This window comes from Protopterus annectens, chromosome 5.part0, assembly GCF_019279795.1.
Source record: "Protopterus annectens isolate FY-2018-M chromosome 5.part0, PAN1.0, whole genome shotgun sequence".
NCBI classification, from domain to species: Eukaryota; Metazoa; Chordata; order Ceratodontiformes; family Protopteridae; genus Protopterus; species Protopterus annectens.
Genome location: NC_056735.1, coordinates 758270577 through 758286122, shown reverse-complemented (window position 1 = coordinate 758286122; position 15546 = coordinate 758270577). Strand labels below are relative to the sequence as shown.

At 41.5% G+C, this 15546-nt stretch overlaps 1 protein-coding gene across 2 annotated transcripts in view; it reads left to right on the top strand.

Annotated features, from left to right (window-relative positions):
* The window catches only part of CWF19L2 (CWF19 like cell cycle control factor 2), a 1774451-nt gene that overhangs the window by 1226031 nt on the left and 532874 nt on the right, over positions 1–15546 (top strand). Inside the window, exon 14 of one of the 2 annotated variants that reach the window (XM_044072603.1) lies at positions 9433–9588. The exons of the other annotated variant lie outside the window; for it this stretch is intronic. Within the exon in view, the coding sequence (XP_043928538.1) occupies positions 9433–9588 (156 nt within the window). The remainder of the gene's footprint in view (positions 1–9432; positions 9589–15546) is intronic. 2 annotated transcript variants of the gene reach the window in all.

The following is a 15546-nucleotide window of genomic DNA, read 5'->3' as shown; positions in this document are numbered from 1 at the left end:
AGTTTTGACCTCTTCATTCAGATTTCCCTCCTCGTTAACCATCCATCCCAAATACTTGAAGCTATTGACTTGTTCCACTATCTTCCCTTATATCTCAATTTTTAGCTTCTAATTTATGCAATTTTCTGCCATTACCGCTATCTTATCTGTTCTTAGTTTGATCCCGTGTGCCTTCAGTTTTGCTTTCCATTCCTCTATTCTTTGCTGAAGTTCTTGCTCAGAGTCTGCCTGTAATGCCACATCATCTGCATACAGCAACTTTGTTGCTCTGTCCCCTCTGACCTGTTTGCTAATATAGTCCATCACCAGTATGAATAGCAGTGGGCTCAGAGCTGAACCCTGATGTACACCCACTCCCCACTGGGACCCCTTCTGTGAGACTGAACACTGTTCATACTTGAGTCACTGGCCAAATCAGCTTTCTTGGGACCTTGTCATATGCTGTCTCCAAGTGTATGAATACCCAATTGGACTCTTTCTTCATCTCTAGCTTCTTCTCAGCTGTCTCTCTCACTGCAAACATTGGGTTAGTTGCGCTGTATCCTGATCTGAAGCCAAACTGCTCCTCTTCCATCTTACTTTTTATTACTCTGCATATCCGTTTATCACTCACCCTCTTCAGACCTTTCATGCAATGTGACACTTGTCTGATCATTTTTGGATGTTTCCTTTGTTCTTGTACGCTGGCACAAGTGTGCTTATTCCCCAGTCATCTGGGATATGTCTTTCTCTTCACATTGCTATGAGTACCTTCAGGAGCCATTTCTCACCCAGCATCTTTATCATATCTGCTGTTTTCTCATCTGAGCCTGCTGCTTTCCCTGACTTCATTTTCCTTATTGCTAGTCTTACTTCCTCTAAGGTGGGCTTCTCTTATTTTCTCATCGTAGGCTGTGTGTGGGGCAGTAAAGCTTCTGTGGGTTTTTCTTCAGGTCTTAAATCCTTCACAAATCTCGATAGATTAATACAACTATCCTCATTATCATTAGCCTACCAGTTGCTCTGAGGTGAAGTGTGTCTTGCTTTTTGAGCCATGAAAAACCCAGTCCTATTTGACCTCCCATTTTTTTGCAAAACTAGTGGCTGTACAAACAACTGTAGTAAGGGCCTAAATTTACACTAACATATAAGCAAGACTTGTTAGGTTCCTATCTCAGTGTATTCCCAGCCTGTAGAATAAATTACCAATACAGGTCAACCAAAGTACTGCTATGCCTGCCTTTAAGGCTAGTCTTGATGATTGGATGGGTAGAAATACATTTGCACCAGGATTATCATATATGGCCCTGCTTGGTTTGGGAGGTGGGCAGTATTAAGTGCTCATAAAGGGTGGCAAGAACTTTTAAGTGTGTCTACCTAAAGATTTCTGTGGGTTAGGCCTCTTATGGTCTTAGTGATCACTTGCCTGTATTGCTTTTATGTTCCTAGACAGGATCAAACTTAATTTCTGAATTCCACTTCTCAGGCAAATTTCTTTAAATAGGCAGGTTACCAGACAGCTGCAGCTGTACCTTTTTCATAAGGAAGATATGGAACTTATTTTCAGTTACTTCTGACATGATTTGTACATTAATTATCAATATAATAACGTAATGAAGTGGAGATAACTTGTATGTGGCTAGCTTCACCAGCCTGACTTTTACACTGTGACATTGTACTGAATATCAGGCCACGTGCTGCACATTTTGTATACAGATAAAATGATAAAGGCATTTATTGCTTAAAACTATTCACTTCCATGTTAAAAATTCCAGAGATAGGCAGTTGAATATGTAAAATCATTTTCTCATTTTCCAAATGAAGCTCCGCAATCACTAATGTCCCTTATGGTGTTTATAAAAATGCACTGGGAACAGCACAGACTCTATTACTGAGTTATTAGCCTCTATGAGATGTTTATTCAGACTACCTTCTAGAATGATTGTGTACCCAGTCATGTAGCTCTGTGTGGCTAGACAATATAACATTCAAATCTAACACTCTGTGTATTTTATCCCTTTTTGTAGTTTAACATATATGTACTACACCCCACTTTTGGTAGTTCAAAGTATATTTTTATAGATAGTCTGCGAGGTAACATGCATTATGTCATAGTAATAATTTTAAATTATCTTTGTGCTTGGCATGCCATGGGCTTTTTACATAAAATAAGGTAATTTCACACTCAAAATGCATTTTTATTAATTTATATTCAAAATGAGTTCATTAAGTATTAACAAAAATTAAATATATTAAGGATTTCAGTCACCACAGACATAGCTTTTGTTTAAACCAGTATCAGAAATGACCTGGGATTGTTAACAATTGAACACAGAGTGTGTGTGTGTGTGTGTGTATATATATATATATATATATATATATATATATATATATATATATATATATATATATATGTGTGTGTGTGTAATATATATACATTTACAGTTCTCCTGCATTTTGTCAAATGTACATTTGGTCTATAAAACTGAAATGGTGGTAAAGATTGCCGAATGTTAATTTAGTTGAACAATGAAAATCTCAAAATTATGTTTCTTCAAGACAGGTAAGTGCGATTTGTAAGGGGATGAGAGTGTTTGTGCATGTGTTTGGGTGTTAGGGTTAGAGTCAGGTTTAGGTAAGGGGATAGATGTAATGCATTTGCTTGCAAGTGTATGTGTTTTAGAGTTAAGGTCCGGGTTAGCTAAAGGGATAGATGATATGTGTTTGCATCTGAGTGTGTGTGTGTATTTTAGGGTTAGGTTAGGGGATAGATGTTATTTGTTTGTGTGTGATTGTGTGCATTTCTAAGGTTAGGGTTGAGGCTAGTTAAGGAGAGATGTAGCTGTGGACAGGGAAGGTTAGGGTTAGCATGTATTAGTAAGGTGGCTCAGAGGCATAGACGCTTCACAAATTTGTCTTTTCCTCAGTTTGAGAGTAACCATAACATTCCATGGTTCTGTGCACTACAGTATTGTAGTCTTTTGGTTATGTAAGTATGCATCACGGTGGAATTTACTGAAAATGTCCTCAGTGGCATCTCTTCAACACTCTGCCTGCGAGGCTTAAATTATAACATAAATAATTTATACTAAGTTATTGTAAGGGACTTTGCCACCTATATTACCATTAATTTTATATTATAAATTTGATGTTGCTAATTTTTTTAAAGAAAGCACAATTTACCCTGTCCACAAATCACTAACAGTAAAGCATTTGTTGATAAGTTGCTGTTAGCGGATCAGATACATGTCATAGTCATTAGGACTTCTTATATTTAAGACTTGTCTGTCATTTACTGCAGAACATACTGAACTTGTTACATATGAATATAAAGTGGACTTCATTTTCACATTATGTTTCCCAGTTTAACTGTAGCCAACTTGAATATTATTACACTCTGATTGATATATAATATGTGTATAGTTTATTTGATGTTTTTTGTGACCAGAAATGTTTCCCTTTTTTATCCATTTACATTATCAAAGCCATATTTTAGCAGTACAGTGCCACCTTTTTCTTTATAAATGGTTGACAAAAGATACTGTTTTCACATCTGTAATGACGCTAATCAAGTTTGTAGAAATTGAGTGTAATCATGATACATGGTACATACTTTAGAGTCTTTCTTTCTCATTTTGAGGCTCCCAGCTTTGTGTTGCTAAATAGACTGTTGTAAATATTGATGTCCTTCTATTCACAAGTTGCAGTATTCTCACTTGTGGGATCCTGTGCCTCAACCCAAACGTCTGGCTCCTGTGCCAAAGCTTAAGCCTGGTTGCTGTCAGGTGTGTGGGATGTCACACTCAGGACCATAAACCGTGGGCCATAAATGTGACATCCACACACACAGACCTCAAAACTTCTCTGCCTCAGTCAAACGTCAGCTTGCTCATTTCACTGCGGAAAATGATACAGATAAGCACCCCATTGGGGAATCTTCTTTATTTTCACTTAGGCTTAGGTTGCTGTTGCTCTTTTATAGCCAATGTCATCTAGGAAGGGGAAAATGTAAGTGCGGTCAGCAAATTCCGCACAAGGATTCCCATGAGCTTTCTCTTTTCTGCTTAGGCCAATCCCACAACCATACAACCTGTAATATTTGTCAGTCATTTGTCCCTAAAACCCTATGCAGTCATCTAGCAGCCTTTAAATTGTTCGTGGAAAACCAATGACTCAAGCATTTGTCCCTAGGTATAGAGACTGAACCAGCCGTCAAGGTGGAGCCACCTAAAAAGAAGGCCAAGGTTTTAAGATCGTCTATTGCTGCACATCTGATATCGAACATTCCGACAGCTATAGGTCTAGGGGCTGAGGGACGTCCAGAAGAACTGGCAGCTTCGCTGGGTACCTTGTCAGAAGCCACCCTAGAATCTCCAATTGGCATGCCCGCGGAGGTTACTAAGACGTCGGCCTCCACTGATGTCGAGGGGGAACCGAGCTTGACCGGACGTCCGCCTACAGTTTCAGACCAGGGCTCCTCAGCCACAGGCCTGACATCTGATTCCAGGCCTTCTCCTTCCCACACAACTTAAAAGATAATCCCTCTGAAAAGAAAACAGAAAACTAAACATCTGTCTACCACGACAGAAGACCAGCCAGACTGGCAAACGCTTTCCCAGTCCTTAGTTCAGGCCTTTATGGTCCTCATGGCCACTGCCTCTCATACCCTTAGCCCTAGGCCACCCTCAGCTGCTTCCACCCCCCTAGCTCACATTCAGGAGGAAGATTCCTCTTCTTCTTCTTCGGATGAATGACTCACATACATTTCTCACCTGGCATCCCACCTAGAGTACTGTTCTCCAGATGAAGACTCCCTGGAAGGAGACTCCCCAGCTGAAGATATTACCTTTGGGCAAACTATCTCCAGAATGAGACAGTGGGATGCCACTCCAATGACTGAGATGCAGAAAAAAGATATTTTGAGCTCTTACAGATAGATTCTCCCTCTCCTTCTGCTATTCCTCCTGTGATTCCAGCTTACCTGGATGCTTTTACTTCATCCTCTAAGACCTCTGAATCCCAGTCTCCACCCCTGAAAAACCTGGATAGGTTCTACAAAGTCCCTGATGACCACAAGTACCTCAGTAAGCCACCTATGGCAGACCCAGCTGTCATTGCAATCGCTCCAGAGAAGCAATCCAGGCATATTCCTGCATCCTCCCTTCTGCCATCAGACAAAGACAGCAGTGTGATGGACAGACTTTGAAAAAAGATTTATACTTCATCCACCTTGTCCTTTAGGGCCATTAATTACCAGACACACATGGTTTAATATGCCTTGGACCTAGTCTCTCATGCAGCTTCATTGCTCTCGTCCTTGCCTGCTTCCCCTACTAAACTCCAGGTTACCTCTAAGCTCTCCTTAGCAGCACAAGTTGCCAGACATTCTGTAAAATGCAGCTACAGTGCTGTTGAGGCTTCAGCCAGATCAGCGGCCTCAGCCTCTGTCCTGCGAAAATAAGATCTTAGATGCTCCCCTGGACAAGAAATTCCTCTTTGGCAAGCAGTCTGCAAAACTATTCAAAAGCTTGCAAGAAAAAAGCAAGGAACTTCAGGACCTCAAACATTTATTGGTCTCCCCCGTTCCAAAATTCTATAGGAACTACCCTGGTAAACCCACCTTTGTTAGCTGAGCACCTGCTCCTTCCGCTTCCTCCTCAAAATAAAGGAAAGGGTCTAGAAAAACTTCATCCCACAGGACTGCCTCTTCCCAATCCACCCTCAGGCAGACCTTTCCAGACAGACTAAGCAATGCATGACTGCCTAAACCACCTTCCCCTCTCTTACCGACCTGTCTCACTGTCTACCTTTTTGGCAACATATCACATCAGACCGCTGGGTCTTATCAGTAGTAGAAAAAAGGTACTTTATGATCTGGCAGAAAAAATATGTACCAAAAGGCATACACTTCCCTCCAAAAAAAACAACTCCACCTGATACCCCAGATAATCCAAGATTTAGTAACACATGGGACCATAGAAAGGGTTCCCACAGACCAAGAGGGAAAAGGGTTTTATTCCAGGCACTTCCTGGTCCCAAAAAAGGAGGATCCTTGGAGGACTATACTGTACCTGTCCCTGTTAATCCCCTTCCTGCAGGTACCTTTCTTCAGCATGCTATCCATTCAAACCTCTTTTTCCACTACTGACACCCAGCATTTTCATGGCCAATTTGGACCCGAAGGAGGCATACCTCTATATCCCCATTCACCCAGACTACAGGAGATTTATGTGCTTTGCTGTGCCATCCTCACACTTTCAGTTTAATATCTTGCCCTTTGGTTTTTCTACAGCACCAAGGGTCTTCACAATGTGTCTTGCCCCCAGCATTAGCCTCCTGCCAAACAAAAAGCATACAAATTTACCCCTATCTGGATGACCTCCTCATCCAAACAGAAGAGGCAAGTATTCTCAGGACACACCTGCAATTCACTGTGTCCCTCCTTCAAAGTCTGGGGTTCACTCTCAACCTAACAAAATCCTCCCTTACTCCAACCCAAGACCAAACCTTCTTGGGTTGCAGAATAAGGACAGACGTGATGAAGGCCTTCCTTCCTCAAGACAAGGTCTCTTCCCTAAATAACTACTTTCAAGAATTACTTCTAGTCAACCACATCTCTGCCAGGCAATTCCTCTGTCTTCTAGGCTTCATGGCATCTACTCTTCCTATGTTGCCCCTTGCCAGTTTGCACATGAGGAAGTTCCAGTGGTACTTGAAAAATGTCTGGTCCTAACACAACCACCCCCTGAAATTTCAGGTGCCCATCCTGCCCTGCCTGAAGAAAGAGTTGAGGTGGTTGATCCAACAAATAAGCCAGAACCCAGGCCTTCCTCTGAAGCCCACCAAGGCACTGCAATTCATGCACACAGATGCCTCAGACCTAGGATGTGGGCCACTGTGAATGGTCTCAAGGTACAGGCTCAATGGGAGCCCTCGCTCCAGAGAAAACATATCAGTCTGAGGGAAATGACTGCTCTCCTTCTAGCTTTAAAGACCTTCCTCCCTCTAATACAACCAGGTCCCCTTCAAGTCTTCATAGACAGCACCACTGTTATGTGGTACATCAACAAGCAAGGGGGGACCAGATCCTATTTACTGTGCAGGTTAGCAATATAGGCATGGGAGTTGGCCACCCAGTACAATGTCACACTGCAGGTGGTCTACATCCCATCTCAGGACAGTCATCAGGCAGATGCCCTCAGCAGATCATTCTCTCAACATCATGAATGGATGTTACACAGAGATGTGTTCTTAGGCATTGTCCACCAATGGGGAACCCCACAGATAGATCTGTTTGCCTCCCCTCAAAACAGACTACAGCTATTCTGCTTCAGACTCCATTTCTTGGAAGGGGCTGTTCCTTTATGCCTTTCCCCTTCCTGCTTATTCAAAAGGTCCTGTTGAAAATTCAGAAGGACAAACCAAAAATCTTGCTGGTGACCCCCTATTGGCCAAGGCAACATTGGTTCCCCTTCTTTTATCTCTTGTCAAGGGCAATCACCACAAGTTGCCTCACAAGGTGGACCTGCTCACACAAACGAAGGGATCCCTCCTTCATCTTCATCTGAAAACCCTTAGCCTAACCCTGTGGGTGATAAACTTCTGATCCCTTTCAGACACTCTGTTCTGAGGATGTGCTGTCTGTCCTGCAGGAGGTGAGGAAACCCACTACCTGGAGATCCTATGTATCAGAATGGAAAAAGGTTTTCCAGTTGGTGTCTTCAAAGGCAACTAGACCCCTTCAAAACGGATGTTTCTGTATTCCTAGCCTGTGTGTGAGCTCCTAAAATCAGAACTTTCATACTCTTCAGTGAAAGTCCATTTGTCAGCCATTTCAGCCTGCTTACCTATTGATCCACCCCCCCGTTATCGAGATTGGAGGTGAAACTATTTCTTAAGGGGTTCCTCCATATCAGACCACCAAGAAAACCTATCCCCTCCTCCATGGGACCTAAATTTTATACTGAAGAAACTTACCACTACCCCCTTTGAACTGGCAGCTTCTGCCACTTTAAAGATGTGTATCTGGAAGATTATCTTGTTAGTAGCCCTCACTTCAGCTAGGAGAGTCTCTGAGCTGCAAGCACTCATGGCCACTTCACCCTACACTATCTTCCACAAAGACAGGGTAACTCTGCGTACCAATCCCTCCTTCATGCCCAAAGTGGTCAATGAACTGTCCCTTAACAAGTCTATCCATTTCTTCACCTTTTTCCCTTTGCCACAGAATGACATTGAGAGAGTACTACATTCCCTTGATGTTCACAGGCAACTGAGGTTTTATCTGGACAAGACCAAAGACATTAGAAAGTCCAATCAGCTCTTTGAATCATTTCACCCCAGGGCCTTGGGGAAAGCTGTATCCAAACAGACTATATCCTCCAGGATATGCAAAACTATTACATTCTGTTATTCTTTCCATGGTCAAGCATTACCCCACACTGTTAAAGCACACTCTACTAGAGCAGTGGCCTCTTCAGGAGCCTTTCTCAAAGGCCTGGACATGGCCACTTTCCTAGAGGCAGCCACATGGTCCTCTGTACATACTTTCACCAAGCATTATAAATTGGACAACATCTCCCATAAGTGAGAATACTGCAACATGTGAATAGAAGGACATAGATTAGTTGTGTAAAATCTTACCATAACCATAGATGTCCTTCTCTTCCATGTTGCAATATTCCTTCCCTCCCTCCTACCCCCCCCTTTATGGCCGTTTCCCTCTCTGGATGCCATCCTCCCTGTTTTCCTTAAACTGTTGTCCGACTGGACAATTAATTCTAAGGTCTGTGCATGCAGACGTCACATTTATGGCCCACAGTTTTATGGCCCTGTGTGTGACATCCCATGCACCTGACAGCAACCAGGCTTAAGCTTTGGCAGAGGAGCCGAATGTTCGGGTTGCTTGAGACAGAGGATCCCACAAGTGAGAATACTGCAACATGGAAGAGAAGGAAATCTATGGTTATGGTAAGATTTTACACAACTAATCTTTATTGGTTTTGATAGCACTTTGAGTTATCTTGCCACTTGGCCAGTTGAAGAGTCTCCATAACTCTGTGATACTAGAGTAGTTCATGTTTCTGAAAGGAAATCATTTGGGAAGTAAAGACTGAAAGCTGAAGACTTAAGCTGTCACTAGTATGCTTACTAGCAGTCCTCAAAGTTAACAGTTTGACATACTGGCAGGCTTATGAATTGTCCTGGAGTAAATATATGATACTCTTTTTGTTAAATGTAAGAACTTCTCTTTATTGGAATATTTAACATCTTAAAATATGAAGATTAACCTAAAGAGAATATATAGCTGTACGAGGAGAATTTTAGCTTTGTTATCACCTGCAGTTTTCCAAGTTAGTTTTTGATTTTAATCAGTATCAAGCATAAATCAAGAAACATCATTTCATTTTCAATGAGATTCCTGTTTTTGTCATTGCTTTGTTTCTACATCAGATGTTCAGGAAGGCACTGGTGAAGATGTTTGAAGACAAGGATCTAGACTGTGTGTTCCTTGAGACAAATGTGAGCATGAAGAAGCGATTTCACATGGTATATGAATGTATTCCATTGCCAAAAGAATTGGGAGATGTTGCCCCAATATATTTTAAGGTAAATAACACATTGCAACTTAAAGTGTTAGTTTATAAGGTAATGACAGTACAGACTAGAACTGTTTTCTTCTGGTTGTGTATTGTCTGTAATTAGCAGATGAAGTGGTGTGGTGTCAAGAGCCAGAAAATGATTAAGCTGGTTGGTTTCGTTATCACAGAGGAACACTGGTGATAGATTATTTATTTCTATGGGTGACTTTGGAGCTGCGGTCCACACAGGGAGTCATATATTGACATGTATATTGTACACAACCACATGAGGTACTGTGGGTAAACAAAGGGAAATTAGTAGTGCTTGCTTGTATGTGATCTTCACAGCTACTATGCTCATATCTAATCACAAAACATGTTTCCTGCCTTGAATAATTTAAAAGAAAATGGGATATCACCCTAAAAAATTAAGAGTTGTGGAAGAGGAAGAAACAGAATTATGGCTTGTATTCACCAGGATATTGCAAGAGATGCCTGCCACTTACTTATGCCAAAAATGGTCACTTTTTATATTCCTTTTATCATCTAGTATACAGATCTGTTGCATTATTGCTGTTGGTTTACAGAAATCATAAATAATAAAGATGGACTTATCAGTAAGAAGCATATTGTACTGAAAGTTTTTAGCTATAGCAGCTACAGTGTGCCAGGTCCACTACCTGAAGGCTGACTTTTTTTTACTCATCCTAGCTAAACAGAAACCCGAACGTCAAATTTTTACTAGGGTAAGTAAACACTTGTCCAGCATGCCCATTTATCCACTGTAGTGCGATGCCGGAGTTGGTATATATAGCTAGGGGAGTTGTGGGGGTGCAGCCCCCTACCTAGGTGGGTTTTACTTGCCTCTGTGTGAGCTGTGTTTACATTTGGGCAAGTGTTTACTTACCCTAGTAAACATTCAACATTCAGGTTTCCACAGTTTCATTATTTTCGTCTCAGGATTTTAAATGCCAATCATATGGGAGTCGGGACTTGAAAGTAAACCCATGTATATACATATAAATGTGTGTGTCTGTATGTATATACACACACATATATATATATATATATATATATATATATATATATATATATCTGTGTGTGTGTGTGTGTGTATGGGATCGATACTGATCCCTGAAGGAACTTTTCATCGAAGCACAAATGGCTGGGCATACTTCTGCGAAAGTGCTTTTTACCAAAAAGGACTTTCGTGGAAGTATGCCTGCAGCTAGAGGGAGCCATGGGGAAATGACTGTTGCAGACATCATACTACGGTGTGGATAAGGGAATATTCCCTTTTCCTCACTGTAGTGCGATCTCAGAGTGAGAATATTAAAGTAGGGGGGTGTGCAGGGGGGCTTTACCCCCCTGCATAAAAGTATATTTATTGTTTTTTTTTTGTTTTTTTTGTAATGCACTTTAACGAAAGCGCTTCTTTGGTGAAAGCGCTTTTGTTAAAGTGTGTTCTGTGATTGTGGATTCGGACTATTGAACTTTCGTTCAATAGTCCTAGATCCGTGTGTGTGTGTGTGTGTGTGTGTGTGTGTGTGTGTGTGTGTGTGTGTGTGTGTGTTGATATGGATTCACTTTATAGTCTTGAAATACTGAAATCTCGAATTTCAGTATCTCGGGACTATAAAGCTGAACATTCACAATACGAAAACCCCAAAAGCACGAAATTCAAAATCACGACTTCTAAATACACCCTCCACCACACAAACAAACATATACATACACATTCCTCCCCACACTACAACAGATCAACAAAACACATACAAACACAACAACACAAATACACACACCTACCCTACATATAAGCAGGGGAGCTGAGCCCCCCTCACCCCTGCTATCTATATATATATATATATATATATATATATATATATATATATATATATATATATATATATATATACACTAACTCCGAGGTCGCAGTAAAAAGACAAAGACACTAAACCCACCACTACAAACTCTATACTCCCCTTGCATAAACACACACCACATACCTACAAACACCACCACTCTCAACACTTACACGCTCTTAACTACCTACCGTAACCTACACCTAAAATTTCCCAACACACTCACATACACTCAAATCCCTTCCCAAAACCCTTAAAAAACAGCACTTACCTAAATCTCCACATATATCCACACAATGACAGGCAAACCATATCCCACAGCACACCACACCTTGCAAATCCCAAGTACTGCACCACCACAACTGCAAAACTGCACTTTCGGCATTTTTGTTTCGAGATACTGAAATTCGAGATATAAGTATTTTGAGATAGTAAAGTGTGTTCATATATATATATGTGTGTGTGTGTGTGTGTGTGTGTGTGTGTGTGTGTGTGTGTGTGTGTGTGTGTGTGTGTGTGTATGTGTGTGTATAAGAGTTAAGACAGGCACTGAAGAGTTACCAAATAGCTGGGTAACTACAGCAGAGCTAGTAAGGGAGATGGCTTGAAAGGTGCTTGGTATGAAATCTGGACAGAGGAAGGACGACAAGGAGACATGGTGGTGGAATAAGGAAGTACAGGAGAGTATACAGAAAAAGAGGTTGGCAAAGAAGAAGTGGGATTGTCAGAGAGATGAAGAAAGTGGACAGGAATATAAGGAGATGACGTGCATGGCAAAGAGAGAGGTGGCGAAGGCTAAGGATAAGGCATATGAAGAGTTATATGAAAGGTCGGACACCAAAGAGGGAGAAAGGTACCTGTACCGATTGGCTAGACCAAGCTAGGAAAGATGTGCAGCAGGTAATGGTGATAAAGGATAATGAGGGAAACATACTCACAAGCGAGGAGAGTGTGTTGAGCAAATGGAAAGAGTACTTTGAGGGGTTGATGAATGAAGAGAATGAGAGGGAGAGAAGGTTGGATGATGTGGGGATAGTGAATCATGAAGTGCAATGGGATTAGCAAGGAGGAAGTAAGGATAGCTATGAAGAGGATGAAGAATGGAAAGGCTGTTGGTCCAGATGACATACCAGTGGAAGGATGGAGGTGTTTAGGTGAAATGGCAGTGGAATTTTTAACCAGATTGTTTAATGAAATCTTGGAAAGTGAGAGGATGCCTGAAAAATGGAGAGAAAGTGTTTTGGTACCGATTTTTAAGAATAAGGGTGATGTGCAGAGCTGTAGTAACTACAGAAGGATTAAACTGATCAGTTACAGCATGAAGTTATGGGAAAGAGTAGTGGAAGCTAGGTTAAGAAGGGATGTGATGATTAGTGATCAGCAGTATGATTTCATGCCGGGAAAGAGCACTACAGATGCAATGTTTGCTCTGGATTGTTGATGGAGAAGTACAGAGAAGGTCAGAAGGAGTTGCATTGTGTTTTTGTAGACTTAGAGAAAGCATATAACAGGGTGCCTAGAGAGGAGTTGTGGTATTGTATGAGGAAGTCGGGAGTGTCAGAGAAGTATGTAAGAGTGGTACAGGATATTTTTTATTTATTTTTTTATTTTACATTTGTTTACCGGGTTAATCTGACTGGATACATATCCATTTTCAGCAGAGACCCGGGGAGAAAAGCTCCACATTTGAAAAGAACAACAATAGATAGACCAACATCAGCAACATTCATAGTATACATAATACAGAGAGACTCATTACAAATACATTCTATTAAAATCCACAAGTACATGATGAGTAAGTACCCAGATATACAGATAGGTTAAGAAGTAAAGAGGTTTGAGCTTTTAATCCCAAGGGAGAAGGATATAACTTCATTCACAGGTCGATTCTATGGTTATACGGAGGGGGCAGTCTAAGAGGAACTAACGTGTAGAGAGAAGGGCTTGGTGATATAGAGAATAGGTTTAAAGGGATCTAGAGAAGTTTGAGGTGAAGAGTCCTTTAGATAATAGTATGTGGGTGGTAAGCAGCTATAGGGTTAGTCAGGATTGTCACAAGGGCATAGCCAGTGTGCCTTAAGAAATGACTTGAGACTAGTTTTAAAATGGCTGAGTGAAGTTGTTAGTCCTAGGTTATTGGGAAGGGAATTCCAGAGCCTTCCAATAGAATTGGCATAGAGAGCATCACCTCCTGAGTTATTTGATTTCATAGTTTGTACCAGGACACTATTAGAAGATCGGAGGCAGTTAAGGTTGGAGTAGGGGGTCAGAGGTTTGTTCAGAGAGGGTTTTTTTTCTGGTTCCTTAATTATTTTAAATGCTTCCGTAAGTTGGTTGAGTTTAAGAAGGTTAGGTAATTCTAATCATTCAAGTTTCTTTAGGTTCATAGGTTCATACTAGGCTATCTGCCCGAGGGCATTTACAAGCCTAGCCCATAGTTTTGTGGCTTACGCCACCCCTTTAGTATGGGGAACTATACCCATTATTTTGCTGTGCCTCTGTTGAGCAGTGACACTGAGGTAATCCCTGGGGTATATCTGCGATCTCCCATCCATTGGTCAAGATTTCTCTTGAACAAGGCCAGCGAGGTGCTCTGCCTCACATATACCGGGATTTTATTCCACAGCATAGGGAGTCTTTGGGTGATGAATCTATCCCTCCAGCACGTCCTATTAATAGCCGTGTCGAGGTTTAAGTCTCCCGCCCTTGTGGCTCTGATGGATCTAGATTTTTTGAGGTGAAGCATATTCATCAAATCTGGGTTTGACATGGCCTTGTATGTTAGGCAAAGGTCACCTCTGAGCAAGCGGTAAGCGACTGAATAGAGCTGGAGTTCTTTCAGTCGGGCAGCATAGGACAGATGTTTGAGACCCTTTATCCTTTTGGTGAGGAACTTTTGTGGCCTCTCCAGCAGCTGAGGCAGTGATGAGTACGGTAAGGTGATCCAGTAACAAATTTAGCGATATGGTTATAAGCAACTGAGAGTTTGTTGAGCTCATTTTTATTGAGGAAAGATAGGACCGGGGAGGCATACAGTAGGGTGGAGAGAAGGTGTGATCGTGCTATAGTTAGTTTGGTATAAGGAGTTAGAAAGTTCTTAATTCTGTACATGGAACCTAGTTTCTTGTTTACTGTCTTAATAGTTTGACTAATGTGAATATCAAATTTGAGCTTGTGATCAATAGTAACACCTAGTAGTTTGGTGTTGGTGACAGGCTCAATGATGGTGCCATTGATGGATTGAACTTGAAAGGTCGTATTATTAGAATGTGGCGGATATTGGCCAAAGGGATTCCAGAGGTGGGGAAGATTAGAAGTAGCTTAGTTTTTATGGGATTTAGAATGAGTTTCCGTTCAGAAAACCATTTTTCAACTGCCGCAAGACAGTGTTGGGTGACTACTTGGAGATTATGGAGAGAGACATCAGAACAAATCAGGGTGGAGTCATCTGCATATTGAATGCAGGTGGCTTTGGGGATGACTGAGTGGAGGTCATTTATGAATACAGAGAAAAGAAGGGGACCAAGTATAGAGCCTTGGGGAACTCCTATGGTATTTGGTAGCAAGTGAGATAATTTGCTTTGCCACTGGACTTCTTGTTGTCTACCAGAAAGGTAAGCATTAAACCAACGTAGGGCTAGGTTATCGAGGTGAAGGGATTTAAGGGTGTGGAGCAATAGTTGGTGATTGACCATGTCAAAGGCTTTTGACAAGTCAAGAAAGAGAGCAGAAGTTATTAATTTGTTGTTCCGATTGTTATTTACTGAATCAACAAAGGAAAGGAGGGCAGTGGTAGTACTATGATGGGGGCGAAACCCATGTTGAGTTTTAGACAGAAGATTGTTTAGGGTGAGGTGGTGTAGGAGTTGCTTGTGAGCACACCTTTCCATAATTTTTGCTATAGGCGACAATATTGCTATAGGTCTATAGTTCGATGTTTCCGTAGAGGAGCCTCCCTTGTGAAGTGGGATGACGTATGATATTTTCCAGATTGAGGGGATGGTGGCCTCTGTAATAGTTGTATTAATCAGGATTGAAATGGGATAGGCTATAACATCAGATGCTATTTGTAGGTATTCAGCTGGGAGACGATCAGCCGATAGGGTGGATGGTTTGAGTTTCTT